The sequence below is a fragment of the Rhipicephalus microplus genome, chromosome 7 (genome assembly GCF_043290135.1).
Source record: "Rhipicephalus microplus isolate Deutch F79 chromosome 7, USDA_Rmic, whole genome shotgun sequence".
NCBI lineage: Eukaryota > Metazoa > Arthropoda > Arachnida > Ixodida > Ixodidae > Rhipicephalus > Rhipicephalus microplus.
Genome location: NC_134706.1, coordinates 1,522,149 through 1,547,219, shown reverse-complemented (window position 1 = coordinate 1,547,219; position 25,071 = coordinate 1,522,149). Strand labels below are relative to the sequence as shown.

The following is a 25,071-nucleotide window of genomic DNA, read 5'->3' as shown; positions in this document are numbered from 1 at the left end:
GCATCCCAAAGCAGGATTGATAGTTGGGCTAGTTGGTGATACATTATGGGCAGTAACAGCGCACAAACTCACGGGACGAAAAGAAGTGACACAAGCAAGCGCTGACTCTCAACTGAAGAATTTATTGAAATATACAAATTATCTGAAAACGTAAGATAAAAAACACACAGAACATGCGCAGAGGGGCCAGCGAAGGACCGTGTCAACGTCATTAATACATTTACGCTACGTGTAACTGCGCAGGTGCAACAAATTCTATTCAAACAAACATGCTACTGAACAAAATTTTTATGTAAAGATATTGATGTCTGACCAACGCAGGACTCCCCTTCTTTTTTTATATAGAATGCTTCCACTAGTTTTCTTGTGATCTGATCGTTATGTTTTTCAAGAGCACTGTCGTTTCATTGAACAAGGGCCTGCACCCGCACGTGTGGCAGTGCGAAAACAAATTCACGTACGTGCTGGTCTTGAATGTTCCGGAGTGTTCTTTTAGTTGTACATAGAGACAGTGCCCTGTTTGCCCAATATAAACCCTTCTGCATGTTAAGGGAATTCTGTACACAGAGTAGTGAGGCGTCCCTGTTTTTTACACTGCATTTTTTTTTGGCTAGAGCTCTCCTCATCATGCTTTTTGTTCACCATAGGGCACAATTTTACTAATTTGGTTTTTGCTGAGAATAGAGCCTGTATATCTTATCGTGATGCCACATTTTTGTCCATGGTCTAATCTACGCTTATAAGGCATGGTTGCACATTTCTTTGATCTCTCTTGTTTTTTAACACTTTTTTCACCCTTCTTGATCTGACGTATCAGACCTTTGCAAACAGAAGTGATAATGGGCGTCGGGAAGCCGGCTACCTGAAGGCGACACACCTGTTCATAGAAGCTTCGTTCCCCCCCGTGCCTACACGACTTCAGGATCGCAGCCCCGAGGCTAGACGTAGCGATGCCCTTCCTCACTAATTTTGAATTACTGGACTTGCAATTAAGCAAAGCTTTTACTGATCTTGGGCGGTGGTTGACAAAAGTTATCTTTATGTCTAGGAACTGTAAAGTAAGTTGTGAAGGCATTTCGCTGGTGAATTTTAGCCCCATCCACATTTCTTGAAAGATAGGCAGAACCTTTTCAACATTCATGCGCTCCTCATTTTTGGGCACTGCTGTGAAGTAATCATCCGCGTAACAGGCGACACGAACCACCTTCCCCTCCAACTTCTTTCTAATCTGGAATCAACTTTCTCGAGAAAAATGTCGCTGAGAATTGGGGCCACCCTAGACCCAATACAGACCGCCGCTTTCTGAACCATCGTTTTCGCTTCCCGAAAGATGAAGGTTGATTGCAAATAGAACATCAATAACTCTAGAAAGGTTTTCACATTCAAGCCGCATTCGTTTTGAAAATTTTGCTCGTTGTTGTCCTCCGCAATGCATTCTTTCACACATTTCATTAGCTCCCGCTGTGGAAGGGAATAATATAATTCCACTACTGAATGCCGTGGATCCGTCAAACTTTGCACAACGTAATTCTTCAATGATTACTTGGGACTTGTTTATATTGCATGGATCCTTCACTTTTAGTTTTTCTAGTTGCTTCTGCAGAAAAGTTGAAACGATCAATTCCCATGTGCCTCTTTGGGAAACGATGGTGCGAAAAGGCTGCTCCGGTTTATGGGTCTTTATCGAAAAGAAAGGTTCAAGTTGTAACCTCTAAGCCTTCGCTACTCTTCTAGACAGGTTTTCTCTGTTCATTTTCTGCAAAAGGCTCTTTGCTCTTTCCTTAACTTTTTTGGCTCACCTTTCATTACCCGGAAGTTTTTCATCAGAGCAACAGAAGCTTTTCAGAGAACTGTCCGTCAGTCAACAGTACAAAAAAACCCTTCCTTATCCGCGGTCATCAATTTCAACTTATTTTCTTTCAAGGACTCAGTAAGAGGTAGTAACCGTACGGTTTTTTTATGTTTCTTTTTGACTACGCATACATCTGCACATTCACACACACACCTATCCCCTCATCCTCCGTAACAGGTTTAGAAACAGTCCTCACTAGGGCTACTTTTTCAACGGCGCTGAGCCTTGGTTCCACGCAGAACTTAGGGCCGAGCTTGAGTGTCTCCAGGTGCTCTTACAGAATCGTTGTGCCGGCGAGGTTCAAGACCTTGCCTGCAGGATTTGTCCTCCCATTGCATTTTGGTGCTCGTGGTCTGGCTTTCACCCAAAGAAACTCAGTCAAAGAATCGCTGGTTCAACACCACTCGCCATATTTTCTTTTCCCCTCTCTTCTTCCACACTGTAGTATGCAGGTTGTCTTTAGGCAGTCCACACCAAACGTGTGCCAAATTTTCTAGTAATACTTCTCGAGATTATCAGAATCAAGTTTGGACTATGTCTGAAAAGTGCTAAAAGCTCTACAGTAACGTGATTAGAAACTTCCCAACATTTACTGCGAAATATGAAGTATTTTGCTTACTCTACATTAACAGTGCCGCAAGGCATGCTGGCAAAAGTGCCCTAAATTACGCTCACTTTACTGTCAGTGCAGTTATCACAGCCAGTTTATGATAGTATTATTGACTCTTCTAGGAAGTCAAGTGACTTTTTTACTCCATTTTAATGTGATGAGTATTGTTGTGATGTATATTTTTGTATTTTTAATTGTGAGAACATAGTGATAACTTAGCTAAACTGAAATCATGTTTGGCTACTTTGCTGGCTCCAAAAAAAAAAAAAAATTAACGGCAGCCGGTTGGCTACTTCACCTTGGCGACGAAATCATCCCGGCTGCGGTGGCTGCATTTCCGATGGAGGTGGAATTGTTGTTGGCCCGTGTGCTCAGATTTGGGTGCACATTAAAGAACCCCAAGTGGTCGAAATTTCCGGAGCCCTCCACTACGGCGTCTCTCATAATCACATGGTGGTTTTGGGACATTAAACCCCACCTATCAATCAATCAATTGGCGACGAAATCCTGAACATCTTTTCTTTTGCCGACATGGACCTCCAATACGACACTTTCTAAGCCCTCGCAAACCACACCCGTTGCATCTTCTGGCTATACCTTGGTTAAGTTTGTAGCTCTTTTTTCTTGAGAATCTCGCAACCCTGATTGCTAAACTGTGCATGCATTGCTGAGCCTTAGTTAGCTAATAAGGAGCTTACTGATTGCTGCTGTTCACCCTTGAAAGAGCACACACACTCTGTCATATCTTGTTTGAATAACTTTGTAATGTTGCTTGCTGAGGGGAACAGCGCAAAAAAAACGGGACGGAGAAAGAATGAACAGACGACACAAGCATAATGTTAGAGTCAGCGCAGTGTCCCTGATCTCGAAAAGATAATCAAAACGCCTTACTCATAAATGTCTATTTCATGAATAAAATGTACAGCAAATACTATTACTTTAGCTTGGCGAAACCCAAAAAAAGGACTCCGGCCTCTTAACGCGAATTAATACAAACTAGTCACTGATGCATTAGAAGAAATGAAAACACAGCGAAATCGAGCTGAAAATTTTTGCACATATTTCTTATTGTACAATTTTTTTTAACTTTTTAGTGAAGTGTAAATTCTTCACCGAAAGCGAACACTCTTCCCGGCAACATCAAGTGGCTGCCACTTGATGTTGTTGCCGAGAAGTGGCTGCTTCGCTTGTGCTCTCAAGCAAGACTGATAGTTGGGCTAGTTGGTGATACATTATGGGCAATAACAGTGCACAAACTCACGGGATGAAGAGAAGCCGAAAAAAGTTAAAGAAAGCCAAAGAATCTCTTGCCGAAAATAAACCTAGTAAGTCTGTCTAGAAGTGTAGCGGAGGCTCGGGGGTTACAACTGGAACCTTTCTTTTCGGTAAAGACCCATAAACCGGAGCAGCTTTTTCGCACCATTGTTTACGAAAAAGGCACATGGCAATTGATCGTTTCAGCCGTTATGAAGAAGCAACTAGAAAAACTTAAAGCGCAGGATTCATTCATATAAAGAACTCACACGTAATCGTTGAAGGATTACGTTGTGCAAAGTTTGACGGATGTACGGCATTCAGTGTAGATATAGTTGATTGATAATATTCCTTTCCACAGCTGGAGCTAATGAAATGTGTAAAAGAATGCATTACAGAGGACAACGAGGAGCGAAATTTCTAAACCGAATGCGGTTCGAAGGTGGAAATGTTTCTAGAGTTATTGATGTTCTATTTGCAATCAACCTTCATTGTTTGGGAAGGGAGAACGATAGTTCAAGAAGCGGGGTCTGTATTGGGTCTAGGTTGGCAGCAGTTGTCAGTTACATCTTTCTCGGGAAAGTTCATTCCAGACTAGAAAAAAAGTTGGAGGGGAAGGTGGTTCGTGTCGCCTGTTACTTAGATGATTACTTAATAGCAGTGCCCAAAAATGAGGAGCACATGAATGTTGAAAAGGTTCTGCCCATCTTTGAAGAAATGGTGATGGGGCTAAAATTCAACAGTGAAATGCCTTCACAGCATGCCTTACAATTCCTAGACAAAAAGATAACTTTTGTCAACCACCACCCTTGTTGGGTGTATAACCCAAGATCAGTTAAAGCTTTGTTTAATTACAAGTTCGATCATTCAAAATTAGTGAAGAAGGGCATCGCTACGTCTACCCTCAGGGCTGCAATACTGAAGTCGTGTAGGCACGAGGCGGAACAAAGCTTCTACGAACAGGTGTGTCGCCTTCAGGTAGCCGGATTCTCGACGCCTGTTATCACTTCTGTTTGCGAAGGTCCGATACATCAGATCAAGAAGGGTGAAAAAAGTGTTAAAAAACAAGAGAGGTCAAAGAAATGTGCCACCATGCCCTTCAAACATAGATTAGCCCATGGACTAAAGAATGTGGCATCACGATACGATGTACAGGTTCTCTTCTCAGCAAGAACCAAATTAAGAAAATTGTGCCCTATGGTGAACAAAAAGCATTAAAAAAGAGCTCTATCCAAAATAAATGCGGTGTAAACTCGGGGATGCTTCACTACACTGTGCACTAGGGGTGGTGTACAAAATTCCTTTGACATGCGGAAGGGTTTTGTGGGGATCTGAAGCGCGCCCGTGACCATTTCGACCATTTCGCTGGCATTCGGTCGTACGGTCGCTCCCTTTCCCCTTTCATGCTTCGGTAACGGCGCGTGGCGATTGATGGCGCCATGCGCGGTCGCGGCACGTGTTTTTGGGGGCTGCGAGAATCGGGAGGCCGAGTCATGTGCTCGCCGAAAAGAGTATCTCCTCCGTGGTCGGCGCCGGGTAAGCACGTGTTTCTTTCGTACACGTCTCCTTTGGAAATTATTGGACTGTAGCCTGCCTGGGGGCCTTGGCGTCCTGGCAGGCGTGTTTACTTGAGTGCTAGCTTCGGTACCGTACGCTAAGCCGACAGCGGTGCCTAGTGCTTGAAGTGGTCGCACCACACCAAGCCGCACTTGCTGTAGGCCTACGCGTACGAGGTTTGCCCCAACTCTCGCGACCAGACCCAGCGGTCATCATGAGAGTGCGCAGCATAGCCGGAAGGGACCTTTTCCCGACCGGCGTGTCAAAACTCGCCATTGCGAGCTGCGACGTGCTCGCGGTTTGCCCTTATCGAGAACGTTCGCCTGCGGGAGCCTTTGCTCTTCGTGGGGTGCCGCCAACGGCAATTAAGTGTTTGTGTATTTCTGTTATTCAAACACTGTCTGTTTTGCCGCGCCGCCCTAAATGCCTTGTTAGTTAAGCGCGCGTGGAGCGGTGCGCTGCACGCACGTAGGTGACGGAGTGGCGGACCTGTGGCTTGCTAAGCGTGAACCCACGGTGATCATCCGCTACGGTGAGTAGTGAGGTCACCACAGTTTATATCGGGCAACACAGGGCGTTGTCTTTATGTACGACTAAAAGAACACTCCAGAACTTTCAAGACCAGCACGTACGCGAATTCACCTTCGCACTGCCACACATGTGGGTGCAGGCCTTTGTTCAATGAAATGACAGTGCTCTTCAAACATAGCGATCAGATCACAAGAAAACTAGTGGAAGCATTTTACAGTCGAGCCCGCTTACAACGAACCTGAGCGTGACGCGGCATCCATTCGCTGTATCCCGAAGTTCGTAGTAAATGAAACACAGCTTTAAAAAAAAAAAGTTGCGAGTGAAAACACAAACTTTTTTTGCCCCAAAAAGTCCGTGATGCAGGTGTTTCGAAGAGCAGAAGCGGTAAGGGCGGTTTCGAGTTCATTTTAAACGGCAGGGTGCTCGTTCGCCGAGGCCCTTGGCATAAGCTGCTTGAGGCACTGGCTCCAAAGTTCCGCCATTCTCGCAATTCGATACCTCCAAATCGCTCTCGCCACGTACTTCATTCACAATGCCCCAATCTGTGCACGGTTCCGCAGTGTCGGCATCATCATCGGCCATAATTAAAACATCGCAACACATGTCCCACCCGTTCTCCCAGGTCGGAGTCGACGACGCGCTGCCACAAATCGCCGCCGCAGTTCGGAAGCTTCAGGCTTGGCATCGGGCCTGACATCGACGAAGTCGGCCTCGCAAAAATAGTGTCGCGCACATGTAGCCGTCACCGCCACCCACGAAATATTCACCATCTCCACAGCTACATACCGGGACGCCCGAAGTGGCAAGTTGGCTGCCAGTTGGTCAACAGCTATGAGCAAGCACTCCGCAACGCGGCATCTGCTGCGCGGATTACGCTCAAACCAAGCGGTCACACTTTCGACGTTTTGTTGAGCGGCAGGAAAAAGCGTGCTAGTCCTCCCGTCGGCCATCATGACCACACACGCACACCAAGAGTGAGCAAGATGCGCATGCGCGACACACATGCCAGAACGCGTGGAACAGCTCTGAGCCCGTTTCCAGTCAGAAAACTAAACTAATTCGAGCCAGCGTGGCGGGCGTTGCGGAGCGGTGGAGACGGGCGAAGAGGTTGTGATCAAGAGAGGAGAGCAGACTTTCGAGAGAAGGGCAAGGAGTTGCAGTAAAGAGAGAGAGGATGCGGTGGAAGGGTGACCTTGAAAACCAAAACACACGGGAAGGAGGCAGGTTGGGTAGCTTGCTTGAAAGGTCTGCGAAACTCTCATGTAGAAAAACTTGGAAAGAGTGCCTGCGCGCGCAGAAGTCAAAGCATGGTTGCCTGGATCGGTACGTGCGGCGGTGTTCGAAGAATCGGCGGCCGCGGTCAAAAAATCGTCTTGTTGCGCTGGCAAGTTTGCATGGCCTCACGAACTTCGATATTTTGCGATTCGTTCCGTGCATATCAACAGCCGTTTTCGCGCTTCCACACGCTCGCGGAAGGCATGCTGAGCTGAGTGCGAAGTGAGTGAAGACAATTCCTAAACACGAAACGAATCGCAAATTATCAGAGTCGGTGGGGTAGTGTACGCGCATGCACTAGATGCAGACTATCGGATACAGTCGGTGGACGGGTATGTTGGCAAATGGTCTGGTCACTCCAGGCCGGCGACGTCAACGACAGTACCAGCGATCACAAACAGGGTGGATGGCCGACCGGTCTTCGAAGTATGGGTGGCAGTGTGAAAACAAGGGCCTCGTCTGGCGATGCGGGGTGCTCAGAGTAGCAGGGGGACAAAGGACGGAGGGGTGCGTAACAAAAAGCAGTCGAGGCATGGAGGAAGGAAACAGCTTACCTTCCTCCGTGGGTTGGGGAGAACGGCAACTAGAGGGTCGCTGAGGCAGGGTCGGCGTTTAACAATAAGAATATATGGGCACCTCGCCGATGCCTAATTGGTGGTTGAAATTGGTTTCCCCGAAAGACGGCAGACCGCCGACACCGTTCGCTGTAATCGATCAGCGGCGCTCGGAGACATTTGTTGTAAGTGCGATTTTGTGCCATTGACCGAATGTATACTTTCACGGTCACACTGATTATGTTAGTTTTAAGCGAAAGTTCATTTTAAGTAGGGCCGTTATATGTGGGCTCGACGGTATATCAAAAAAGAAGAGGATTCCTGCGTTAGTCAGACATCAATATCTTTACATGAAAAAAAAAAAAAAAACTCCTAATCAGTGGCATATTTGTGTGAATGGAATTTGTCGCACCTGTGCAGTTACCCGTAGCGTAAATTTATTAATGACATTGACACGGTCCTTCTCTGGCCCCTCTGTGCATGTTCTGTGTGTTTTTTATCTTATGTGTTCAGATAATTTGTATATTTGAATAAATTTTTCAGTTGAGAGTTGGTGCTTGTTTGTGTCTCTTCTCTTCGTTCCGCGAGTTTGTGTGCTGTTACTGCCCATAATTACATCCCAAGTTGTTTCTATCGCATTCATTGCTTCGCCCTTGCGGCGAAACTGTGACTGTTTTGTTGTTGGGTTTGTCGTTGTGAACTTAGGACACCTGCTGTGCAGGCTGGTACGCTAGCTACACGGCTGGTTTCAAACAGCATGCGCTGGAGCATTGGAACCGAGCGGCTGGACGACACTTCAGCGTTGATCTGTGAGCTTTCGTTACGGGAGGAAACCAAAAGAGCTTCGAACAACAAAAAAGAGGTGTTGCACATTTCACGGACCCAAACAAGCAAAGCCATCACGCAAAAGTTTTGCTGTTTGAACTCCGGTGACTTTTTTCTCCTGCATATTGGGACCTTCCCCCAAATTGGCGTGAACTTTTCAGAAAAAAGGTGGGTTCACTACGCGATTAAATACGATAAAGCTGATCAGGAAGATGAACAAGAACTTAATTTGGGGTCAACTATTTCTTGCTGGAAAAGAATTCATGAGGTTCTTTTGAACTTTCCTGATTTCACCGCCTCTCAATTAAGTGTCGCAGTTGCCTCAATCATGCTGCTGGCGCTCTAAGACTTGTTCACACTAAGTATCGAAGGGAGCGAAAATGACTAAACTTACCGAAAATTCACTCGTTTCACCGGAAAAACGCGCCGCAAAGTCGATACGAAAAGAATCAGTCCAAGATAATTCCCACTTGAGAATTCAAGCAAGATTGCCAGAGCGGTTGCATAACCTCGTCTGTGCCTGTACAGGAGGAGGAAGAGGATGAAAAGCTTCTTTCAAAAAATCCGGTGGCCTCGGTGGTGCGGAGCCCACGCGCCGTTGAAAAGGTTTACATTCGTTCTGCCCCTTTTATGCATGCCACCGCTGCTGTCTTCGCCGCTTGAGAATTTATTCCTGAGCATTGAAATCCTCACGGAGTTGTAGTTATGCATCCAAAGCACTGAAAAGAAACAGTTTACACCTTTACAAACGTTGTTTCGGGAGATACGTCGGAAGGAATGACACGAGCAGATGCACTGGCAGTGAAGGCGACGGATTCAGCCGGCAGTGCAAAAGCCACACACGTTCGTGCACGCCGATTCGCTGCTGCTGCTGCTGCGCCTTCCTCTATTTCTGGTGTTTGCAGCAATCGGAATTCAAACCATGCTCTCAATGAACGCAAAATTTTCAAGGCCATGAACGTTGTCGTGCTGCATGGTTAGTTCGCGAGCCACAGCATTGGGCGACGCCTTGGCTGCCATTTTGTATGTACGGCTGGTTGTTTACATCACATGGTTTGAGAGCTAGAGCAACCGGTGCAGCCAAAGCCGTAGCAAAAAGGTGATTTGCCATCGCGTGGCGGCAAAATTGATCTCACACCAATTTTTTCGCGTTGGCCTCGTGCCATGGTTTTCCTGCCACTTTTCTGGCGGCGAAGCGAGGTAAATTCTAGTGAGTTTGGCTGCATTCACTCCATTGAGGCCAAGTGTGAACGGGCTTTCCTTCCTCTCACAGACAAGCCACATTGCACCGCTCGCATGCAGCGGTCAATCGCGCGTTCATGTGATCCGCGGTGGCTTAGTAAACAGTTTGTATAACACTAAATCACGGCATATTTTATATAATGTAGTCCATCTAAAGCAACCTTAAAATTCTTATCATTGCGAAATTCACATCAACCATAATCGTATCATCGAGATTTATATGATTTGGTGCAATCAATGTATTACCAACGACGCTTGACATGTGAAAGGCAGAAATGCCATTTCCTCTCCTTCTCTTTCAGCTTTTGGGGAAGCCAGACAAGGGTGTGCTCCATTTCAGCCCCAAGTTCCAAATCTGCTTCTTGGACGTCGGCATATATGAACATCTGAAATTGGGATGCTAAAAATCTTCAGCGTACAATTTTTCGGGCTTCCTGCCTAAAGTTCAGGTCCAAAACAGCATTAATTGAGGCCCCATCTCTGCCACATCTAATCTCCATGTTGGAACAAGCGTTTTCTAGAGTCAATCCCCTGAAGTGAATGCCTGAAAGGCAGCTTTGCCGCAGTATGAGTGTGATGAGGTGAAGCATACTAAAATTTGAAGGGTCCACTTTCAATCGGTCGTTGATCGAATTTGTTTTTAGGGGCGAAGCTCCTTATAGAGGCACCCGTTTGTCCCTTGTAGCCATTGTAGTGTGTAACAAGTATGACATTTTGACCTCCAAGGTGGTGCCGGTGAGAGATTTCTTCTGTGCGTTGTTGAACAAAAAAAAAAAAAAAGTGCTCAATGTACATGCCAATGGCTGCTAATAGGGAATGAAAGACAGGAGCATTCGGCTTTTAGTTAACGCACATGCTGCGATCCCCATTAGCAGCCATTGGCATGTACATTGAACACTAACATGAAAGGGTTGTTACGTTATACTCTCTGGGCGTAACCTCCTTATTTTAGAAAGGTTTAGCGAGCGTTGAGCCGCGGTGGCATGAATACAATGAACTAGCATATACCATGAATAAATTCGAGGTGGTTAAAGGGGGGGAGCAGATACGAAGCGCAAGCCATAAGAAATTAAAAGCTAAATCCTCCTGTCTTTCATTTCACATTAGCAGCCACTGGCATGTACATTGAGCACTATCTGACAGGAAAAGGTTGCTACGTTATACTCGCTGGGCGTAACCTCCTTGGTTTTAGAAAGGTTTAGCGAGCGTTGGGCCGTAGTGCCATGAATACAGTGAACTAGCATATGCCATGAACTCGAGGTGGTTAAAGGTGGGAAGTAGACCCAAAGCGCAAGCCGTAAGAAAGTGTGCGTGTGCCACCTCTCGTTTAGTCCTTGGAATGTCCGCTGGATGGCGGTGCTTCTATATAGGCAATATATGATGAAAAGATGCTAGATGGTGGTACTTGGAGTGTTGAATAGATGGACGAACGGACACACAGACAGGTGCATGGATGGACGCATGAACAGACGCAGGGGTGAATGCATGGACGAATGCAGGGACGGACACACGGACAGACGAATGCACGGACGGGTGGACGGACGCATGGATGGTCTCACAGACGGACACATGGACGAACGGAAGCAAGAACGAATGGACGGACGACTGCTTCGCTCCACTCTCCATCATTCACTCCGTGGATATGCTGCCAATATTTTTTTAGAGATTCGACCATAGTGGAGCTTGAAAGGCAGATTTGCTGCATTAAGAAAGTGTGGTGAGGTGAAGCATCTTAAAATCTAAAAGGGCCATTTTAAAGCGGACGTTGACTGCATGCGTTTTTGGGAAAGTAAAATAGATAAAAATATCAATGCGGATCAAATTTGATAGCTAACATTATTAAAAAAGTATTAGAAATTTAGAATATTCGCACACCCTTCATTAGTAGGGATTGTGTTCACCCCGTTAGTCCAGTTGTGGCAAGCATCTGGAAGAGTGTTCACATGGCAATGTGTTGGTGTTCCAGGTGTGTCAGCTTGTACAAGAGGTGGAGGATGCACGCAGTGGTGGCGTTGCGGGGTTGCAGGAGGAAGTCAGCTCTTCCAATGAGGATGCCTCTCCTCCACTCACTGCCTCTGAAGTCATCTCTAAGCATCTTGTCACGTTCAGGTCTGGTCTCCAATTATTACAAGGGGACTAGGACTTGTTACCTGTCACTTAGTGGGCTTGCTTGTAGCATTTACAGCATTCCTTAGCCTTTTTATAGGGAGTGGGATTGTAGCCCTTGTTTGGCAAAGTTGAATGCTGCACTCCTCATTCAACATAAGCGGCAGCATTAGTCAGCTTCCAACAGGATTGGTCGTTGCAGTGTTAGACTCTGCGGTATGTCGCACTGTTGAAGTATGTTGCAGTGTTTGGCGCAATGGGTTATCATACTGTGGTGGACAGGGTGTTGACATGAGGTTGTCGGAGTGTTTGGTGGGACTGGTTATGAGATGACGTTAGGCACGAAGGGTTGTTGTGGGTTTTTGGAGTGGTTGGTGTGACAGGTTGTTGGAGTGTAATGTCTGATGCATCCTTTACTACTCTCGTGTGCAGGAACATTGAGGAGCTGCAGCAAAAGAATGCAGAGTTGCTAGCTGTGGTGCGAGAGCTGAGTGAGAAACAGGAGGAAGAAGAAAAGAAAGCGGCTGAGGAGAGGTGGGTGACTGCTAGTGCACTAAAACTTTGTTATAACAATATTGCATATTACAGGAAAATAAGTTTGTAATATTAGAAAATTTGTTTTAAAGGTATATTTCTAACACTATGATTATTTGACTATTTTTAATTTACTTCGTTATAACTGATATTTCGTTATATATGGGTGCGTTGTATCGAGGTTTGAGTGTACCATGTACAGTCGTCGAACAATTTTTTAGACCTGGCAGGAACCGTGAAATAGTCCAAAGATTCGAACAATCTGAAAAAATTGTGAAGACAAGACATTTAAATTAAGTTTAGTGAGATGCCTGAAAAAAAAAAAAAAAAATCGGGCCTGTATCTGCATTTCAATCTGCAACTGTCGTTGAAAGACAATAGTCTTGCGGCTGGAAAGATTGAACAAAACGTTTACATGATGTTATGCACAAGAAAATCAGTGAATGGTATTCTGGAGGCGCTGCGTTAGGGTGCCTCAAGCTTGCAGCGGACGCGAACGAGCGCATCAAGTCACGTCACATGGGAGACATAAGCGCTATCTGGCAGTTATCTTAGAAAACAAAACGTGCGGCTCTGAGACGGCGTGCGCGCCCGTCTCAGAGGTGATAAGGTGTAGAAAGCAAGGCGACGGGTAGGTGCCACCACCATGTCGTCTTAGCAAAGCGTTGGAAACACTTCCCTTTTCGGGCAAGCGTTACATGGTCAGCACCGTGGGATAAATGCTACAGTCCTTAGAATAACTTATGTATGCCTTTTCTAGCAAAAGACGCACATACAGAATATATACGTGTTGTTATGGTGCCTCAGATATGCACGATAATTGCTTTTTAATTGACAATCGCACAAGTATGAACGCTGAAGCTTGAGCAACATTGGTGGGTGCTGCGGAAGGGGTCGGCCGTTTTCGATATCCGCTGGTGCCGTTTAAAATGTCGGATACCGGTAAGGGCGGACGAACAGACAAATGGACAGACAGACAGACCAAAATTTTTGTGTCCAAGGTCCCCAAGAAAGACTATCGTCTTTAAAACCTCTAATATTGCCATGCTTTATGCTGTGCTGGGGATGAGCAAATTTGGTTTGGTTTTGGCTACGGTAACATCATCAGTGCATTGGCAATCGCTGTCGCCGGCGTTTGCAAGAGGCGCTGGTGGTGGCTCCAATACACGCAGCAAACAACATGCACACACGCAAGACAGACAGAGAGTGACAGAAAGAAAGTCCTGAAAGTCCATCGGCAACTGTACACGTGTCAATGTTGTGCTTTTTCGTGTCTAGACATTTAAACTCACAGCTTAAAAAAAACGAGTGGAAGTGCTGCGCTATTTTGTGCCAATGTGACCTGCTGTGCATAAATAGCAATTTACATGGTAATTGTCAATTAGAAGTGTAAGTCATCAAATATAGCTGATTATTATCCTTGACAGGGCAATACTGAGAGTTGGCAAACCAAAGGACGAGGTCGCGTCCATATCCAGTGTTCTATCACTTAATTCGGTTCATTCATGGGGCTTGCCAGGTCCCGTCTCATCGTTTTTATCGCCGTGGTTTCCCCGCAAAAAGTAGTGGCACCAACATGAGTAACTGTGAATTTTCTAGTAATACAGTGAAAAGCTTGATCATTTGTACCAGCTGAGGGGCGGCATGATCATGCACTAAACAGCAGTAAAAGCACAAATGTGCATCTCCTGACGTGTGCCTTTGCCACCAATAAAAGAATACAGTACCATAACAGTTGTGGTCCAAAGTACCCCTCAGGAATTTTGTGTGGTAAGTCTTGTGATGGCCGGGCTAGACTGCACGTGTGTGCTCGCTTCTTACAGCCTTCATATTGGGTGTACAGTCAAGCCCACATATAACGGCCCCACTTAAAACGAACTTGCTTAGAACAAACAATATCTGCATGACCGTTAAAATATACATTGGTTCAATGGTACAAAATCGCACTTACAACGAACGTCTCCGAGCGCCACCGATCGGTTACAGCGAACGGGGTCGGCGCGTATCCGACTTCCCAAGAAACCACTTTCGACCACCGATGAGGCATCGGCGAGGTGCCCATACTTTCTTATTGTTAAACGCTGACCCTGCCTCCACGCCCATCTAGTTGCCGCTCTACCCGATCGCTTTTTGTTACACCCCCCTCCGTGCTTTGTCCCCCCCGCTACTCTGAGCACCTCGCTTCGCCAGACGAGGCCCGTTGGTGTTGCCGGTCTGGAGTGACCAGACAATTTGCCAACATCGTCGGCCACTGACTGTACCCGATCATCTGCGTCTAGTGCATGCACGAACGCTGCCTCACTGACTCTGATAATTCATGATTCGTTTTGTGTTTAGGACCTGCTCTCGCTGACTTCGCACTCGGCTCAGCATGCCCTCTGCACGCGTGCGGAAGCATGAAAACGGCTGTTAATCTGCACGGAACGAATTGCGAAATATCGAAGTCGGTGAGGCCATGCAAACCTGCCAGCGCAACAAAACGATTTTCTTACCACGGCGGCCGATTCTTTGAACACTGCCGCGCGCGCCAATCCAGGCAGCCGTGTTTTGACTTCTGCGTGTGAAGGCACTCGTTTCAAGTTTTTCTACGCGCCCGTTTTGTGGACCTTTGAAGCAAGCTACCCGACTTACCTCCTTCCCGCGTGTTATGCTTTTAAAGGTCGCCCTTCCGCCGTGTCCTTCCCTCTCTTCACTCTATCGCAACCCCTTGCCCTTCTCTCACAAATCTGCTCTTCTCTCTTGATCACAACCCCTTCGCCTGCCTCCACCGCTCCGGGACGCCCATTAATCTGGCTCGAATTAGTTTAGTTTTCTGACTGGAAACGGGCCTAGAGCTGTTCCCCGCGTTCTGGCATGTGTGTCCCGTGTGCGCATCTTGCTCGCTCTTGGTGTGCGTGTGTGATCAGGATGGTAGACGGGAGGTCTTGGTCACTTTTTTCTGCTGCTCAACAAAATGTCGAAAGTATGACCGCTTGGCTTGAGCGTAGTTCGTGCGTTAGGTGCTGCATTGCGGAGGGCTTGCTCATAGCTGTTGACCACCTGGCAGCCAACTTGCCGCTTCGGGCGTCCCAGTATTCGGTTGTGGTGATGGTGAATATTTTGTGGGCGGCGGTGACGGATACATGCGCGCGAAACTGTTTTCACGAGGCTGACTTCGTCGACGTCGGGCCCGATACCGAGCCTGAAGTTTCCAAGCAGGATCACTTCGGCGGCGATTTGTGGCAGCGTGCCCTCGACTCCGACATGGGAGAGTGGGTGAAACATATGGTGACCCCGCTACTCACTGTAGCGGATGATCACCGCGAGTTCACGCTTAGCGAGCCACATGGCCGCGACTTCGTCACCTGCTCACGTGTAGCGCACCGCTCTGCGCGCGCTCAACTAATAAGGCGTTTAGTGCAACGTGGCAAAAAGACAGTGTTCCAATACAACAATACACAACACTTTATTGTCTTTGGCTGCTCTCCGAACAACAGTACAACGTTTGCTCCAGGGATGCGGGGAGCAAAGGCACCCATACGCGGACGTTCACAATAAAGGGAAACCGCGAGCACGTCGCAGCTGCCAATGGCGAGCTTTGACACGGCGGTCGAGAAAATGTCCCTCGCGGCTATGCTGCGCACTCTCACGATGGCCACTGGGCCTGGTCGCGAGTGTTTGGGCAAACCTCGTACGCTTAGGCCTACGGCAAGTGCGGCTCGGTGTGGTACGACCACTTCAAGTGCTAGGCACCGCTGTGGGCTTAGCGTACGGTACCGAAGCTAGCACTCAAGTAAACACGCCTGCCGAGGTGCCAAAGGCCACCCCAGGTAGGCTACAGTCCGGCGATTCCCAAAGGGGACGCGGGCGAAGGAAACACGTGCTTACCCGACGCCGACCACGGAGAAGAGAGGGCTCCCTCAGCGCGCACGTAACACGTGCCGCACCCGCACATGGCGCCATCTATCGCGATGCGCTGTTACCAGAGCAGAAAAAGCAGAAAGGTGTGGCCATGTGGCGGAATGCCCGCGAAATGGTCGCTGGCGCGCCTCAGATCCCCACATCCTCCTCTCCTTAATTCAACCTATATACTGGTCTGCAAAGGCAGCCGGTTGTTGCCCGTGCATGCAGAGAGGTCATGCAATGGGCAACAGCTAGCCTCAGCCTCCCTCTGCAACTGCTGCTGAAGAAAAAAAATAGAACAACACAAGAATACACTTGAGAAATACAATGGCGCCGCGAAAGAGGGGTAATGGGAGTTCATGATGCTTAGGCAAGAGCGCGTCCACAGCTCGGAGGGGAAGCGTCACGTTGTGTTTGAATTGGGTGAGTGCGTGAATGCTATGAATGCTAGAGTGCAAGGCGAGAGTTCTGGTTGAGGCCCTCATGCGAGGAACGGGCTCACCTTCATCTTGTCGATGTTGACGAAAGCCCTGCGAATCTAACGAACGCCGCCTTGGTGGAGGTTTGGATTGACCTCTCTGCGACAGCCAGCCTTTCTTCTAGAATCCTGGTCGCCGAATCCACTGGCTGCGAGGCGTCCTGTGGCGTCGGTCGAGTCGAACACGGTGTCTGCGACAGCTGGCCTCGAGCAGGAGCTGTGATAGGAAGGCCAGCAGAGCTTATCAGCGACGGTCGGGAGCAAAGCACAACCGGGCTGCTTAACGACCGCAGGTCTCCGAACACCTCCAGAGTCCAAGGTGGTGTAGGGGTCCGCGACTTCTTAAGTTGTTGTCGCCACACGCACGTACACAGGCACACACACCTCCGATGGTCGTATCTCTCCAAACGCACCCCGCAAAGGAAGGTGCAGAGTGTCCTTTGTCCCTCTCTCCACGCTAAAGCAGCAATTCATGATCCCCTCCTTCAGCGAGGAGAAAAAAAAAGACACTAAAAAAAAATCAAGTAAACAAGAACACAAATGAAAATCATCAGCAGCAACTGGGCGGAGACGACTTCCTTGCAAGCACTGGCTGTAAAGAAGTTAGCTAACTGAGACTAGACAGTAAAAATGAGGGCCTTCGGTTGCGGAAACAAGCCCGCCGTCCGGCGCGAAATCACTCAGGTGACCGCTTCTTCAGATTATACGGGTGCGTGGTCCGAATGCGGTCCGCCGCGCCGGGTGTGCGCCGTTGCTTGTGCGAAGAGCCACTGGGCGCTGGCACAAGCTCGCCAGACCTCGACGCAAAGGCTTTCAGGTCTGCAATGTGGGCACGGCTGAGTTTTCCCAAAAGCGGGTCTTTTAGCAAGTACGCGAGTGGAGTCCAAGCTTTCTCCTCTCGGTACGGACCAAGCCACTTTGGAGCGACTGAAGCTGAGAAACCCTTGCTCACGTCGCTAAGAGCGTGGTTGTGCTTCAGGACGAGGTCACCCACCTTAAATGAAAGGTGGCGACGTTTTCGGTCGTACTGGGCCTTTTGCTCGGCCCTGGCCGATGCCAAACTCTGTTTCGCTCTACTGAGAGCTCGACAAAGCCTGTCCCGAAGTGTTGAAGCATAAGCAGAACAGTCTGCCGGTTCTTCCTTGTCCCCGAGCTGGCATTGCATGACACTGGTCACCGGATTTGCCAACTCCCTTCCGAAATTAAGGAAGGCGGGAAAGAAACCAGTAGAGCGACTCTCGGAGGTTCGGATTGCAAACGCGAGTTCACTCAAATGGTCTGCCCAATCCTCCTGACTTTCGGCAAAGGCCATCAACATCCGTTCGAGCGTACGATTGGTTCTCTCCGTCAAATTGGAGTGGGTATGGTAGGGCGAAGTGGTGCAGTGATCTATTCCTAGGGAACGGCACATATCACCAAGCACCCAAGCGGTGAAATACGTCGCATTGTCCGTGATCAATCTTTTCGGAAAGCCGAACCGACAAAACACTTCTGTAGCCTCTCTAGCATCACTTGCACTGTTACTTTCCGCAGCGGAAACAACTCCACCCATTTGGAAAAATGATCCACGACTACCATCAGATGTATGAACTCCTGCTTACTCCTGGGGAATGGCCTCATTAGATCGCAGGTGGCTACTTTCCACGGATGCTCACTGACAACCGGTTTCATCAAGCCGGGCGGCTTGCCACCCCCTTGATTTCACCGCTTGACAGACGTGGCAGGAACGGCGATAGCGAAAAATGTCACGCTTCATGCCAAGCCAAGTCACAACCTTGCTCAGTTTCGCAAAAACTTTGGAGCCACTCAGGTGACCGGCCATGGCCTCGTCGTGGGAGGCTCGCAACAGTGCGCCTCTCAGACTTTTGGGCACAACCACCTTAAACGGGTCCACTGACTCCTCATCGGTGGCTATGTATTTCAGCAGGAGTCCATCATGGTCCAGCAAGTATGTATCCGCGGGGGACCCAGCGACACACGTCGGTTCCCGTCCTCCTGCGCCCGCCGCACTACCAGCAGCGCTTGGCGCTCCGTCTACTTGAGACCGTCGCTCAACTTGCGTCAAAACGGATGATCTTGCTGGGCCTTCAGTAACCCTTGTCTGCTGAAAGCGATTCCCATTCTCCTAAAAGGGAGCCTGGTATCGTTCCCACTCAGGACTGCAGCCATCGCCTCCGCTCGCATTGGCGTCATGGGGTCGCTTCCTTTTCGCTCCCCCTCTCGCCCGCTTTGCAACGCGCTGCTTGCCTAGCCCGTGAAAAGGGTTTGCTCGTCGGCGCACTCTCCATTTTATCCGCTCGGCGGCTCCGCCCCCATTTCGCCCGCGTCGCTTGCTTGCGCAAAGGCACCGCTAGCGGTTGTCGCACCGGGATCCAGGCTCCTGGTAGACACTGCGGCACGAGATATTAGTAGGCTACCACTATAGTGTTCCCCTTCCGATACTGCGCTGAAAAGTCGTAATGCTGTATTAGGAGAGCCCAGCGCGCTAGCCTGCCTTCAGGCTCACGGAGCCGCATCAGCCAGCTAAGCACGCTGTGATCTGTTCGCACCACAAATTTTGTCCCATCAAGTAAGACATCAAACTTCCGCAGTGCAAACACGATGGCGAGACACTACCTCTCGATCACGGAATAATTCCTTTCCGCGGGTATCAACGAGCGGCTGGCATAGGCCAGCGGCTGCAACACACCATCGTATTCCTGTAGGAGAATCGCTCCTAATCCCAGATCGCTTGCGTCAGTCTGGACAACAAACGGTCTGGTCAGGTCGGGGAGCTTGAGCTGCGCTGTCTCCGCAATGGCGCTAGACAGACGGCAAAACACCTCTTGCTGCTCAGGTCCCCATCGCCACTCAGCTGACTTACTACCCAAGAGCTTGGTCAAGGGCGCCTGCACTCGGGCACTGGACGAAATGAACGAGCTGTAAAAATTGGCCATTCCGAGAAAGCGGCGCAGGTCGTGTACGTCCCTGGGCGCGGCGAAATCGAGGATTGCTCGAAGTTTCTCCCGATCTGGCTCAATGGAGCCTTCGCCCAGCATGAAGCCAAGTAACAACTCAGGTTTGCGCTAGTTGGGCCTTTGTAAAATTTAACGTCATCCCGGCGGCTCACCCTCTCGAGCACATCGGCAATGTGGGTCAAGTGCTCTTTGAAGGTTCGTGAATAAATCACGATGTCGTCGAGGTAGCACAAGCAGTATGACCACTTTGCTTCCTTGAGGACGTGTCCATGAGTCTCTGAAATGTGTCAGGAGCATTGCAAAGACCAAAGGGCATACGAGTGAACTCAAATAACCCTCTGTGGGATGTGAACGCGGTCTTGCGCCGGTCAGGCTCGTACGTGCGATGGAAGACCTTTTTTCTATCGCTGAGCCCAGAGCCTCGAACGAGAAGCGCGTCGAACGGGTGATCAGGCTGGCACACCCGACCTTTTCGGCAGACCTGCGTGGCAGTCGCCTCCGTGATTTGGAGGAATTGGCCGTCGAGGCAAAGCGGATTTAAGGCGACATTCTGGCCCCACGTTGGGCGCCAGTATGGTTACCCCACTACTCACTGTACCGGATAATCACCGCGGGTTCAAGCTTAGTGAGCCACAGGGCCGCGACTCCGTCACCTACTCGCGTGTAGCGCACCGCTCCGCGCGCGCTCATCTAATAAGGCGTTTAGCGCGGCGTGGCAAAACAGACAGTGCTCCAATACAAAAATACACAACGCTTTATTGCCTTTGGCGGCGCCCTGAACAACAGTACAACGTCCGCTCCCAGAACGCGGGGAGCAAAGGCACCCGCACGTGGACGTTCACGATAAGGGGAAACCGCGAGCACGTCGCAGCTGGCAATGACGAGCTTTGACACGCCGGTCGAGAAAAGGTCTCTCGCGGCTATGCTGCGCACTTTCATGATGGCCACTGGGCCTGGTCGCGAGTGTTGGGGCAGACCTCGTTCGCGTAGGCCTACGACAAGTGCGGCTCGGTATGGTACAACCACTTCAAGCACTAGGCACCGCTGTGGGCTTAGCGTACGGTACCGAAGCTAGCATTCAAGTAAACACGCCTGCCGAGGTGCCAAAGGCCACCCCAGGCAGGCTACAGTCCGGCGATTACCAAAGGTGACTTGGACGAAGGAAATACGTGCTTACCCGGCGCCGACCCTGGAGAAGAGAGGGCTTCTTCGGCGCGCACGTTACACGTGCCCCACAAACATCTGTTGCGATAGTTTCATTACGGCCAACGATGATGCCGACACCGCGGAACCGTGCACGGTTTAGGCCATTGTGAATGAAGTACGTCGTAAGAGGGAATTGGAGGAATGGAATTGCGAGAATGAAAAAACTTTGGAGCCAGTCCCTCATGCCGCTTATGCCGCGGGCCTCGGCCAACAAGCACAATGCTGTTCGAAATAGAGACCGCCGTTATTGCTTCTGCTCTTCGAAACACATGCATCATGGACTTCTTTGGGCAAAAAAAGTTTGTGCTTTCACTCGAAACTTTTTTAAAAGCTGTGTTTCATTTACTACGAACTTCGGGATACAGTGAACGGATGGCGCGTCAGGCTCAGGTTCGTTTAAGCAGGCTTGACTGCGGTACATTCTTCTGACCCTCCTCTGTTCCCCTGGCTCGCCGTATGCTCTGGCGCTTGCAAGGCCGTACGGTGTAGTAAAAAGGGGGCAGTGTGCTCACTGTCCTGTCCCTTTGCTGCATTGCCATGGCCCTGCCTGTGTCGACAAATCGGGTGCCAGCCAGTGGCGCTGCCGCTAGTTTCTCCTGCAAACTTCTCTTGCGCTGGAGTTACGAGGGTAATAAACGTGGAGTCGGAGGCGGAAGTGAGGGCCACCACAATGACACAAATAAATATGCGGAAACATATATAGAAGGGGTCAGGGATCTTCAATTTAATTGTTTTTAAACTGGCCGAAGTTATTGAAAATTTTTCTATTTCTTGTGTGAACAGCTGCAGCGCATGCTCACACCATTCACTGGTTTAAGGACCTTTGTCGGTACCACACGTGCCATTTTGCTGCACTTCTTTTGTATGCTTGATTTTCTGAAGGATCAGAATCTGTGTCTATCCGCAAATTGCAGCTGTTTCAAAGACAACCTACCGCTGCATCTGGACGGGAAGGGCACGCTTTTTACAGCCTCCGGCAGTCGCGTACATGAAGTATGTCGTGTACTTGCAGAGAAATTTTCGCGGCATTGTAGGACGACAAAAAGAGCTGGACCCATCTATGAGTGACCACAGTGTCAAGTATGATGAAAGAAAGCAAAAAGAAGCAACAAAACAAGAGGACAGGGATCGCAAAACCATAATCATGCTCTGGAGAAACTAGAGAAATCGGTCAGCAGAACATTACGACATCGCGGCCTTTTTATACTTGAACTTCTGGCTGATGACTGCACCAACCAGATACGTATATTGAATGATGCAAGATTTGCTTTTCTGGGTGGTTTCTTGTGGGTTGTTTCACTGATTTGCCCTATTTGTTATATTTTCGATATTTTTTTATATTTGACGCTTCCGTTTAACCATTTATGTGTAGATTCTTGTATAGCACGTGCATTGCTCATTTTTTTTTTCATCAGAATTATATAGTAACGACGTTTCTGTCTTTGGCCTTTGGATGCCCACTAAAATGCTTTTGATTTGCATTCAATATTCCTTACATTTATTTTGTTTTTGTTTTTGTGGTCGATTAGTAGATGTTGATTCATGTTTGTTGCATCTGTTTATTTTCTGACTGAGTGACAATTTTTGCAATTTAATTCCATATTGTGATATAGCAATCGTTTACGCATACATAGACACAGCGTTATTGTGCAAATAAAATAAATTTGTAGCATGTGACGCTGATGAGTGTTTTTTCATATCTTATTTTATTCACGCTGCTGGAGAACTGGTTAAATTTAATTCTACGGTGTAGTGAAAATATGTGTCTGTGTGTGTTGTACATTACTTGTTAATTACTGATTATAACCATGCATAGGTATTTTTTCATTAGATCACTTAGTACCACGTTTGCCTACACGCCCACCGGTCTGATAAGCTTGTATGATCTATGTGTGCTATTGAAAAGGTTGTTAGAATTACAACGTACATACATTTATCACAAAGCAAAATTATTCCACCCTTGAATGATTCTCGGAAAAAAGAACCATTAAGTAGGTTAGTTGCTATTAGTCCCGCCCATATGCGAAAAAAGAAGAAAGAAAGAATTGCAGTATGAGGCGTTTCCATTTGCACAGTGGGACTCCAAGAGGAGAGAGTGAAGCAGCTAATATCGCTACAGTGGCGAAATAGCATCGAACATCGTATCGATTAGCAGGCAAAAAAAAGAAAAAAACTTCAATGCTTTCAATAACACGCTAGCTGTTACTTCAGTGGCTGTGGAGAGGAGCATTTATCCATGCAATAGCCGCTTAAAACAACACCTACTTTCCGTAATTCAGTCGCCATGGCAGTATTTTATTTCACAACACAAAAAAGTTGCACGTGCATCATAACTTTGGCTTTTCTCATGCGCAATAGCCGCACCTTTCAGCCTGCTGGAAAGCTTCAGGTGATGCTGCGAGCCGCGCCGCCAGTCGGTGACGACAGAAGGTGTGTCACTCTCCACCTCTCAGTGAGCACACTGCCCCATTCTAGTACACTGTGAAGGCCAGCGTGCTTTGTGCGTCCCGTTCGCCACCATCCCCCTCGGTTTTCCCACGTGCTCTTCAATCTTTCACCGTCTTTACGAGATGATCTTTCGCCGTGTTCACGGGAAACCGATCGTTACGATGTCGGTCACAATAGGCAAAACAAAATTTGGTACTCTGCACGCGTTTGGATCAAGAAAGCGTCGGATACACCTCTTCGCATGGTGCGGCTCGTTCACACGGCAACGTGCGGGGACAATTGCATCGATGCTTTCGCTGGAGCAGTTTTAACTTCGTCTCAGCAAGACAACGACTGCATTGGCATTTATCGTGACGTCGAGATGGCTACATCGTCCGTACAAGCCCCCATCGTCAAAACTGAGGATGGTGTTGGTGTTTCGTGCTCAAGTGCACCTGATGCGTCGCTCTCACTAACCACAGTGATTACAGCCCCGAACAGTGCGACTGCGTGTTGACTATGCATTTGCAGACACGTTTTAAAACGTGAGAGGTGTTAGCCGCGCAGGATAGCAAAAGTGCTGCTGTGCAACAAAAGCTCGGCGCTATGCCCGCGACCGAGAGGTAGTTTCAGATGATGCCTCAGCCTGAGAGACACACTCTCTGTCTGAAAAAGGCTTAAAAACGGATGCAACACAAGCAGGGAAAGTGGCAAAGGAAGTGAGTCCCAAGGGGCACATCTAGCTACGTGCAGGGTCATTTTAGGCCAAAATATGTGTTCAAAACTTTCAAAGTCCGTTTTCTCAGAATGACTGTTTTGGCTAGTGAGGCTGTTTAGTCTGGTGATATCTCTGCAACCTTTTATATCTTTTTATTATGTATCTTAATAAATAGCCCAACCACTGACAGAGCGGCTTTTTGGAATTTATTGTCTATAATTTGTGATAATTTCAATTTCATGATAACAGCTCAATGGCAAACTCTGCATCTAGTGCTCTGCTAAATATCTTCAGCAAGGAAATTGAAAAAAGGGGCTCTGTCCTTGTGTAAAGCTCTGATCCCGGAGTATTCACAGTGAATTTCGCGGTGCTAGCACATTACTAAATTCACCAGAGCCTGACAAGAAAGCTATGTGGACTATCCTGATAAATGGCTGTAACTTGGGAACCAGTTAACCTAAATGCATGAACTATTGTGGTTATTCAAATGGCTCTATTACCAGCCTACACTGAGAATTTCATTAGGTTATCTCAACAACAACAAAAAAATCGCTGTTCCATGGTTGCCTCCCCCCTTAATTGCAGCCTCGTTGTCCAACGAGACCAAGGGCCAAAGGTATTTGGCGCTCTCTGCTCGCAGAACAGGTGTAGGGTTGTGCATCTGTCTCTGATCGTTGCCAGTGCTTTATGCCTCCTACATTATGCCTAGTTAGCCTATTCTTCTGCACTATTACTCAGTTTCAGTTTGTATTATCCACTCGTGCATGCATACTACCTACGTTATGCGGTGAGGCGCAGATAACATTAGTTTCTTTTTTTTCCTCCCTCTACCCTTCATGTCTTGAATAATCCCCCTTCCTCCTTCCTCTCTCTCAAGAACTCCCATTCCGCGGTTTCACATCGAGCAGCACTCTTGTGTGCCGTTTGTGTGGCGCAAGAGATGCACGATCAGGGTCACAGCGGCCCTACCGTCGTTTGGTGGTGAAACATATTAAAAAACTATCTCATTTATTTCACAATAGGTTAAAAGGCCGTGGTCTGGCAAACTCAATAGTAAGTACTG

General features: G+C 48.2%; 1 protein-coding gene across 7 annotated transcripts in view; it reads left to right on the top strand.

Annotated features, from left to right (window-relative positions):
• The window catches only part of Mgtor (nuclear basket protein megator), a 905,575-nt gene that overhangs the window by 100,743 nt on the left and 779,761 nt on the right, over window positions 1–25,071 (top strand). For all 7 annotated transcript variants that reach the window (XR_012884775.1, XM_075868440.1, XM_075868441.1 and 4 more), the window contains exons 11-12: window positions 11,667–11,809; window positions 12,239–12,340. Coding sequence is in view for 6 of the 7 variants with exons in the window: in XM_075868440.1 (XP_075724555.1) it covers window positions 11,667–11,809; window positions 12,239–12,340 (245 nt within the window). In the remaining variant the exon portion in view is untranslated. The remainder of the gene's footprint in view (window positions 1–11,666; window positions 11,810–12,238; window positions 12,341–25,071) is intronic.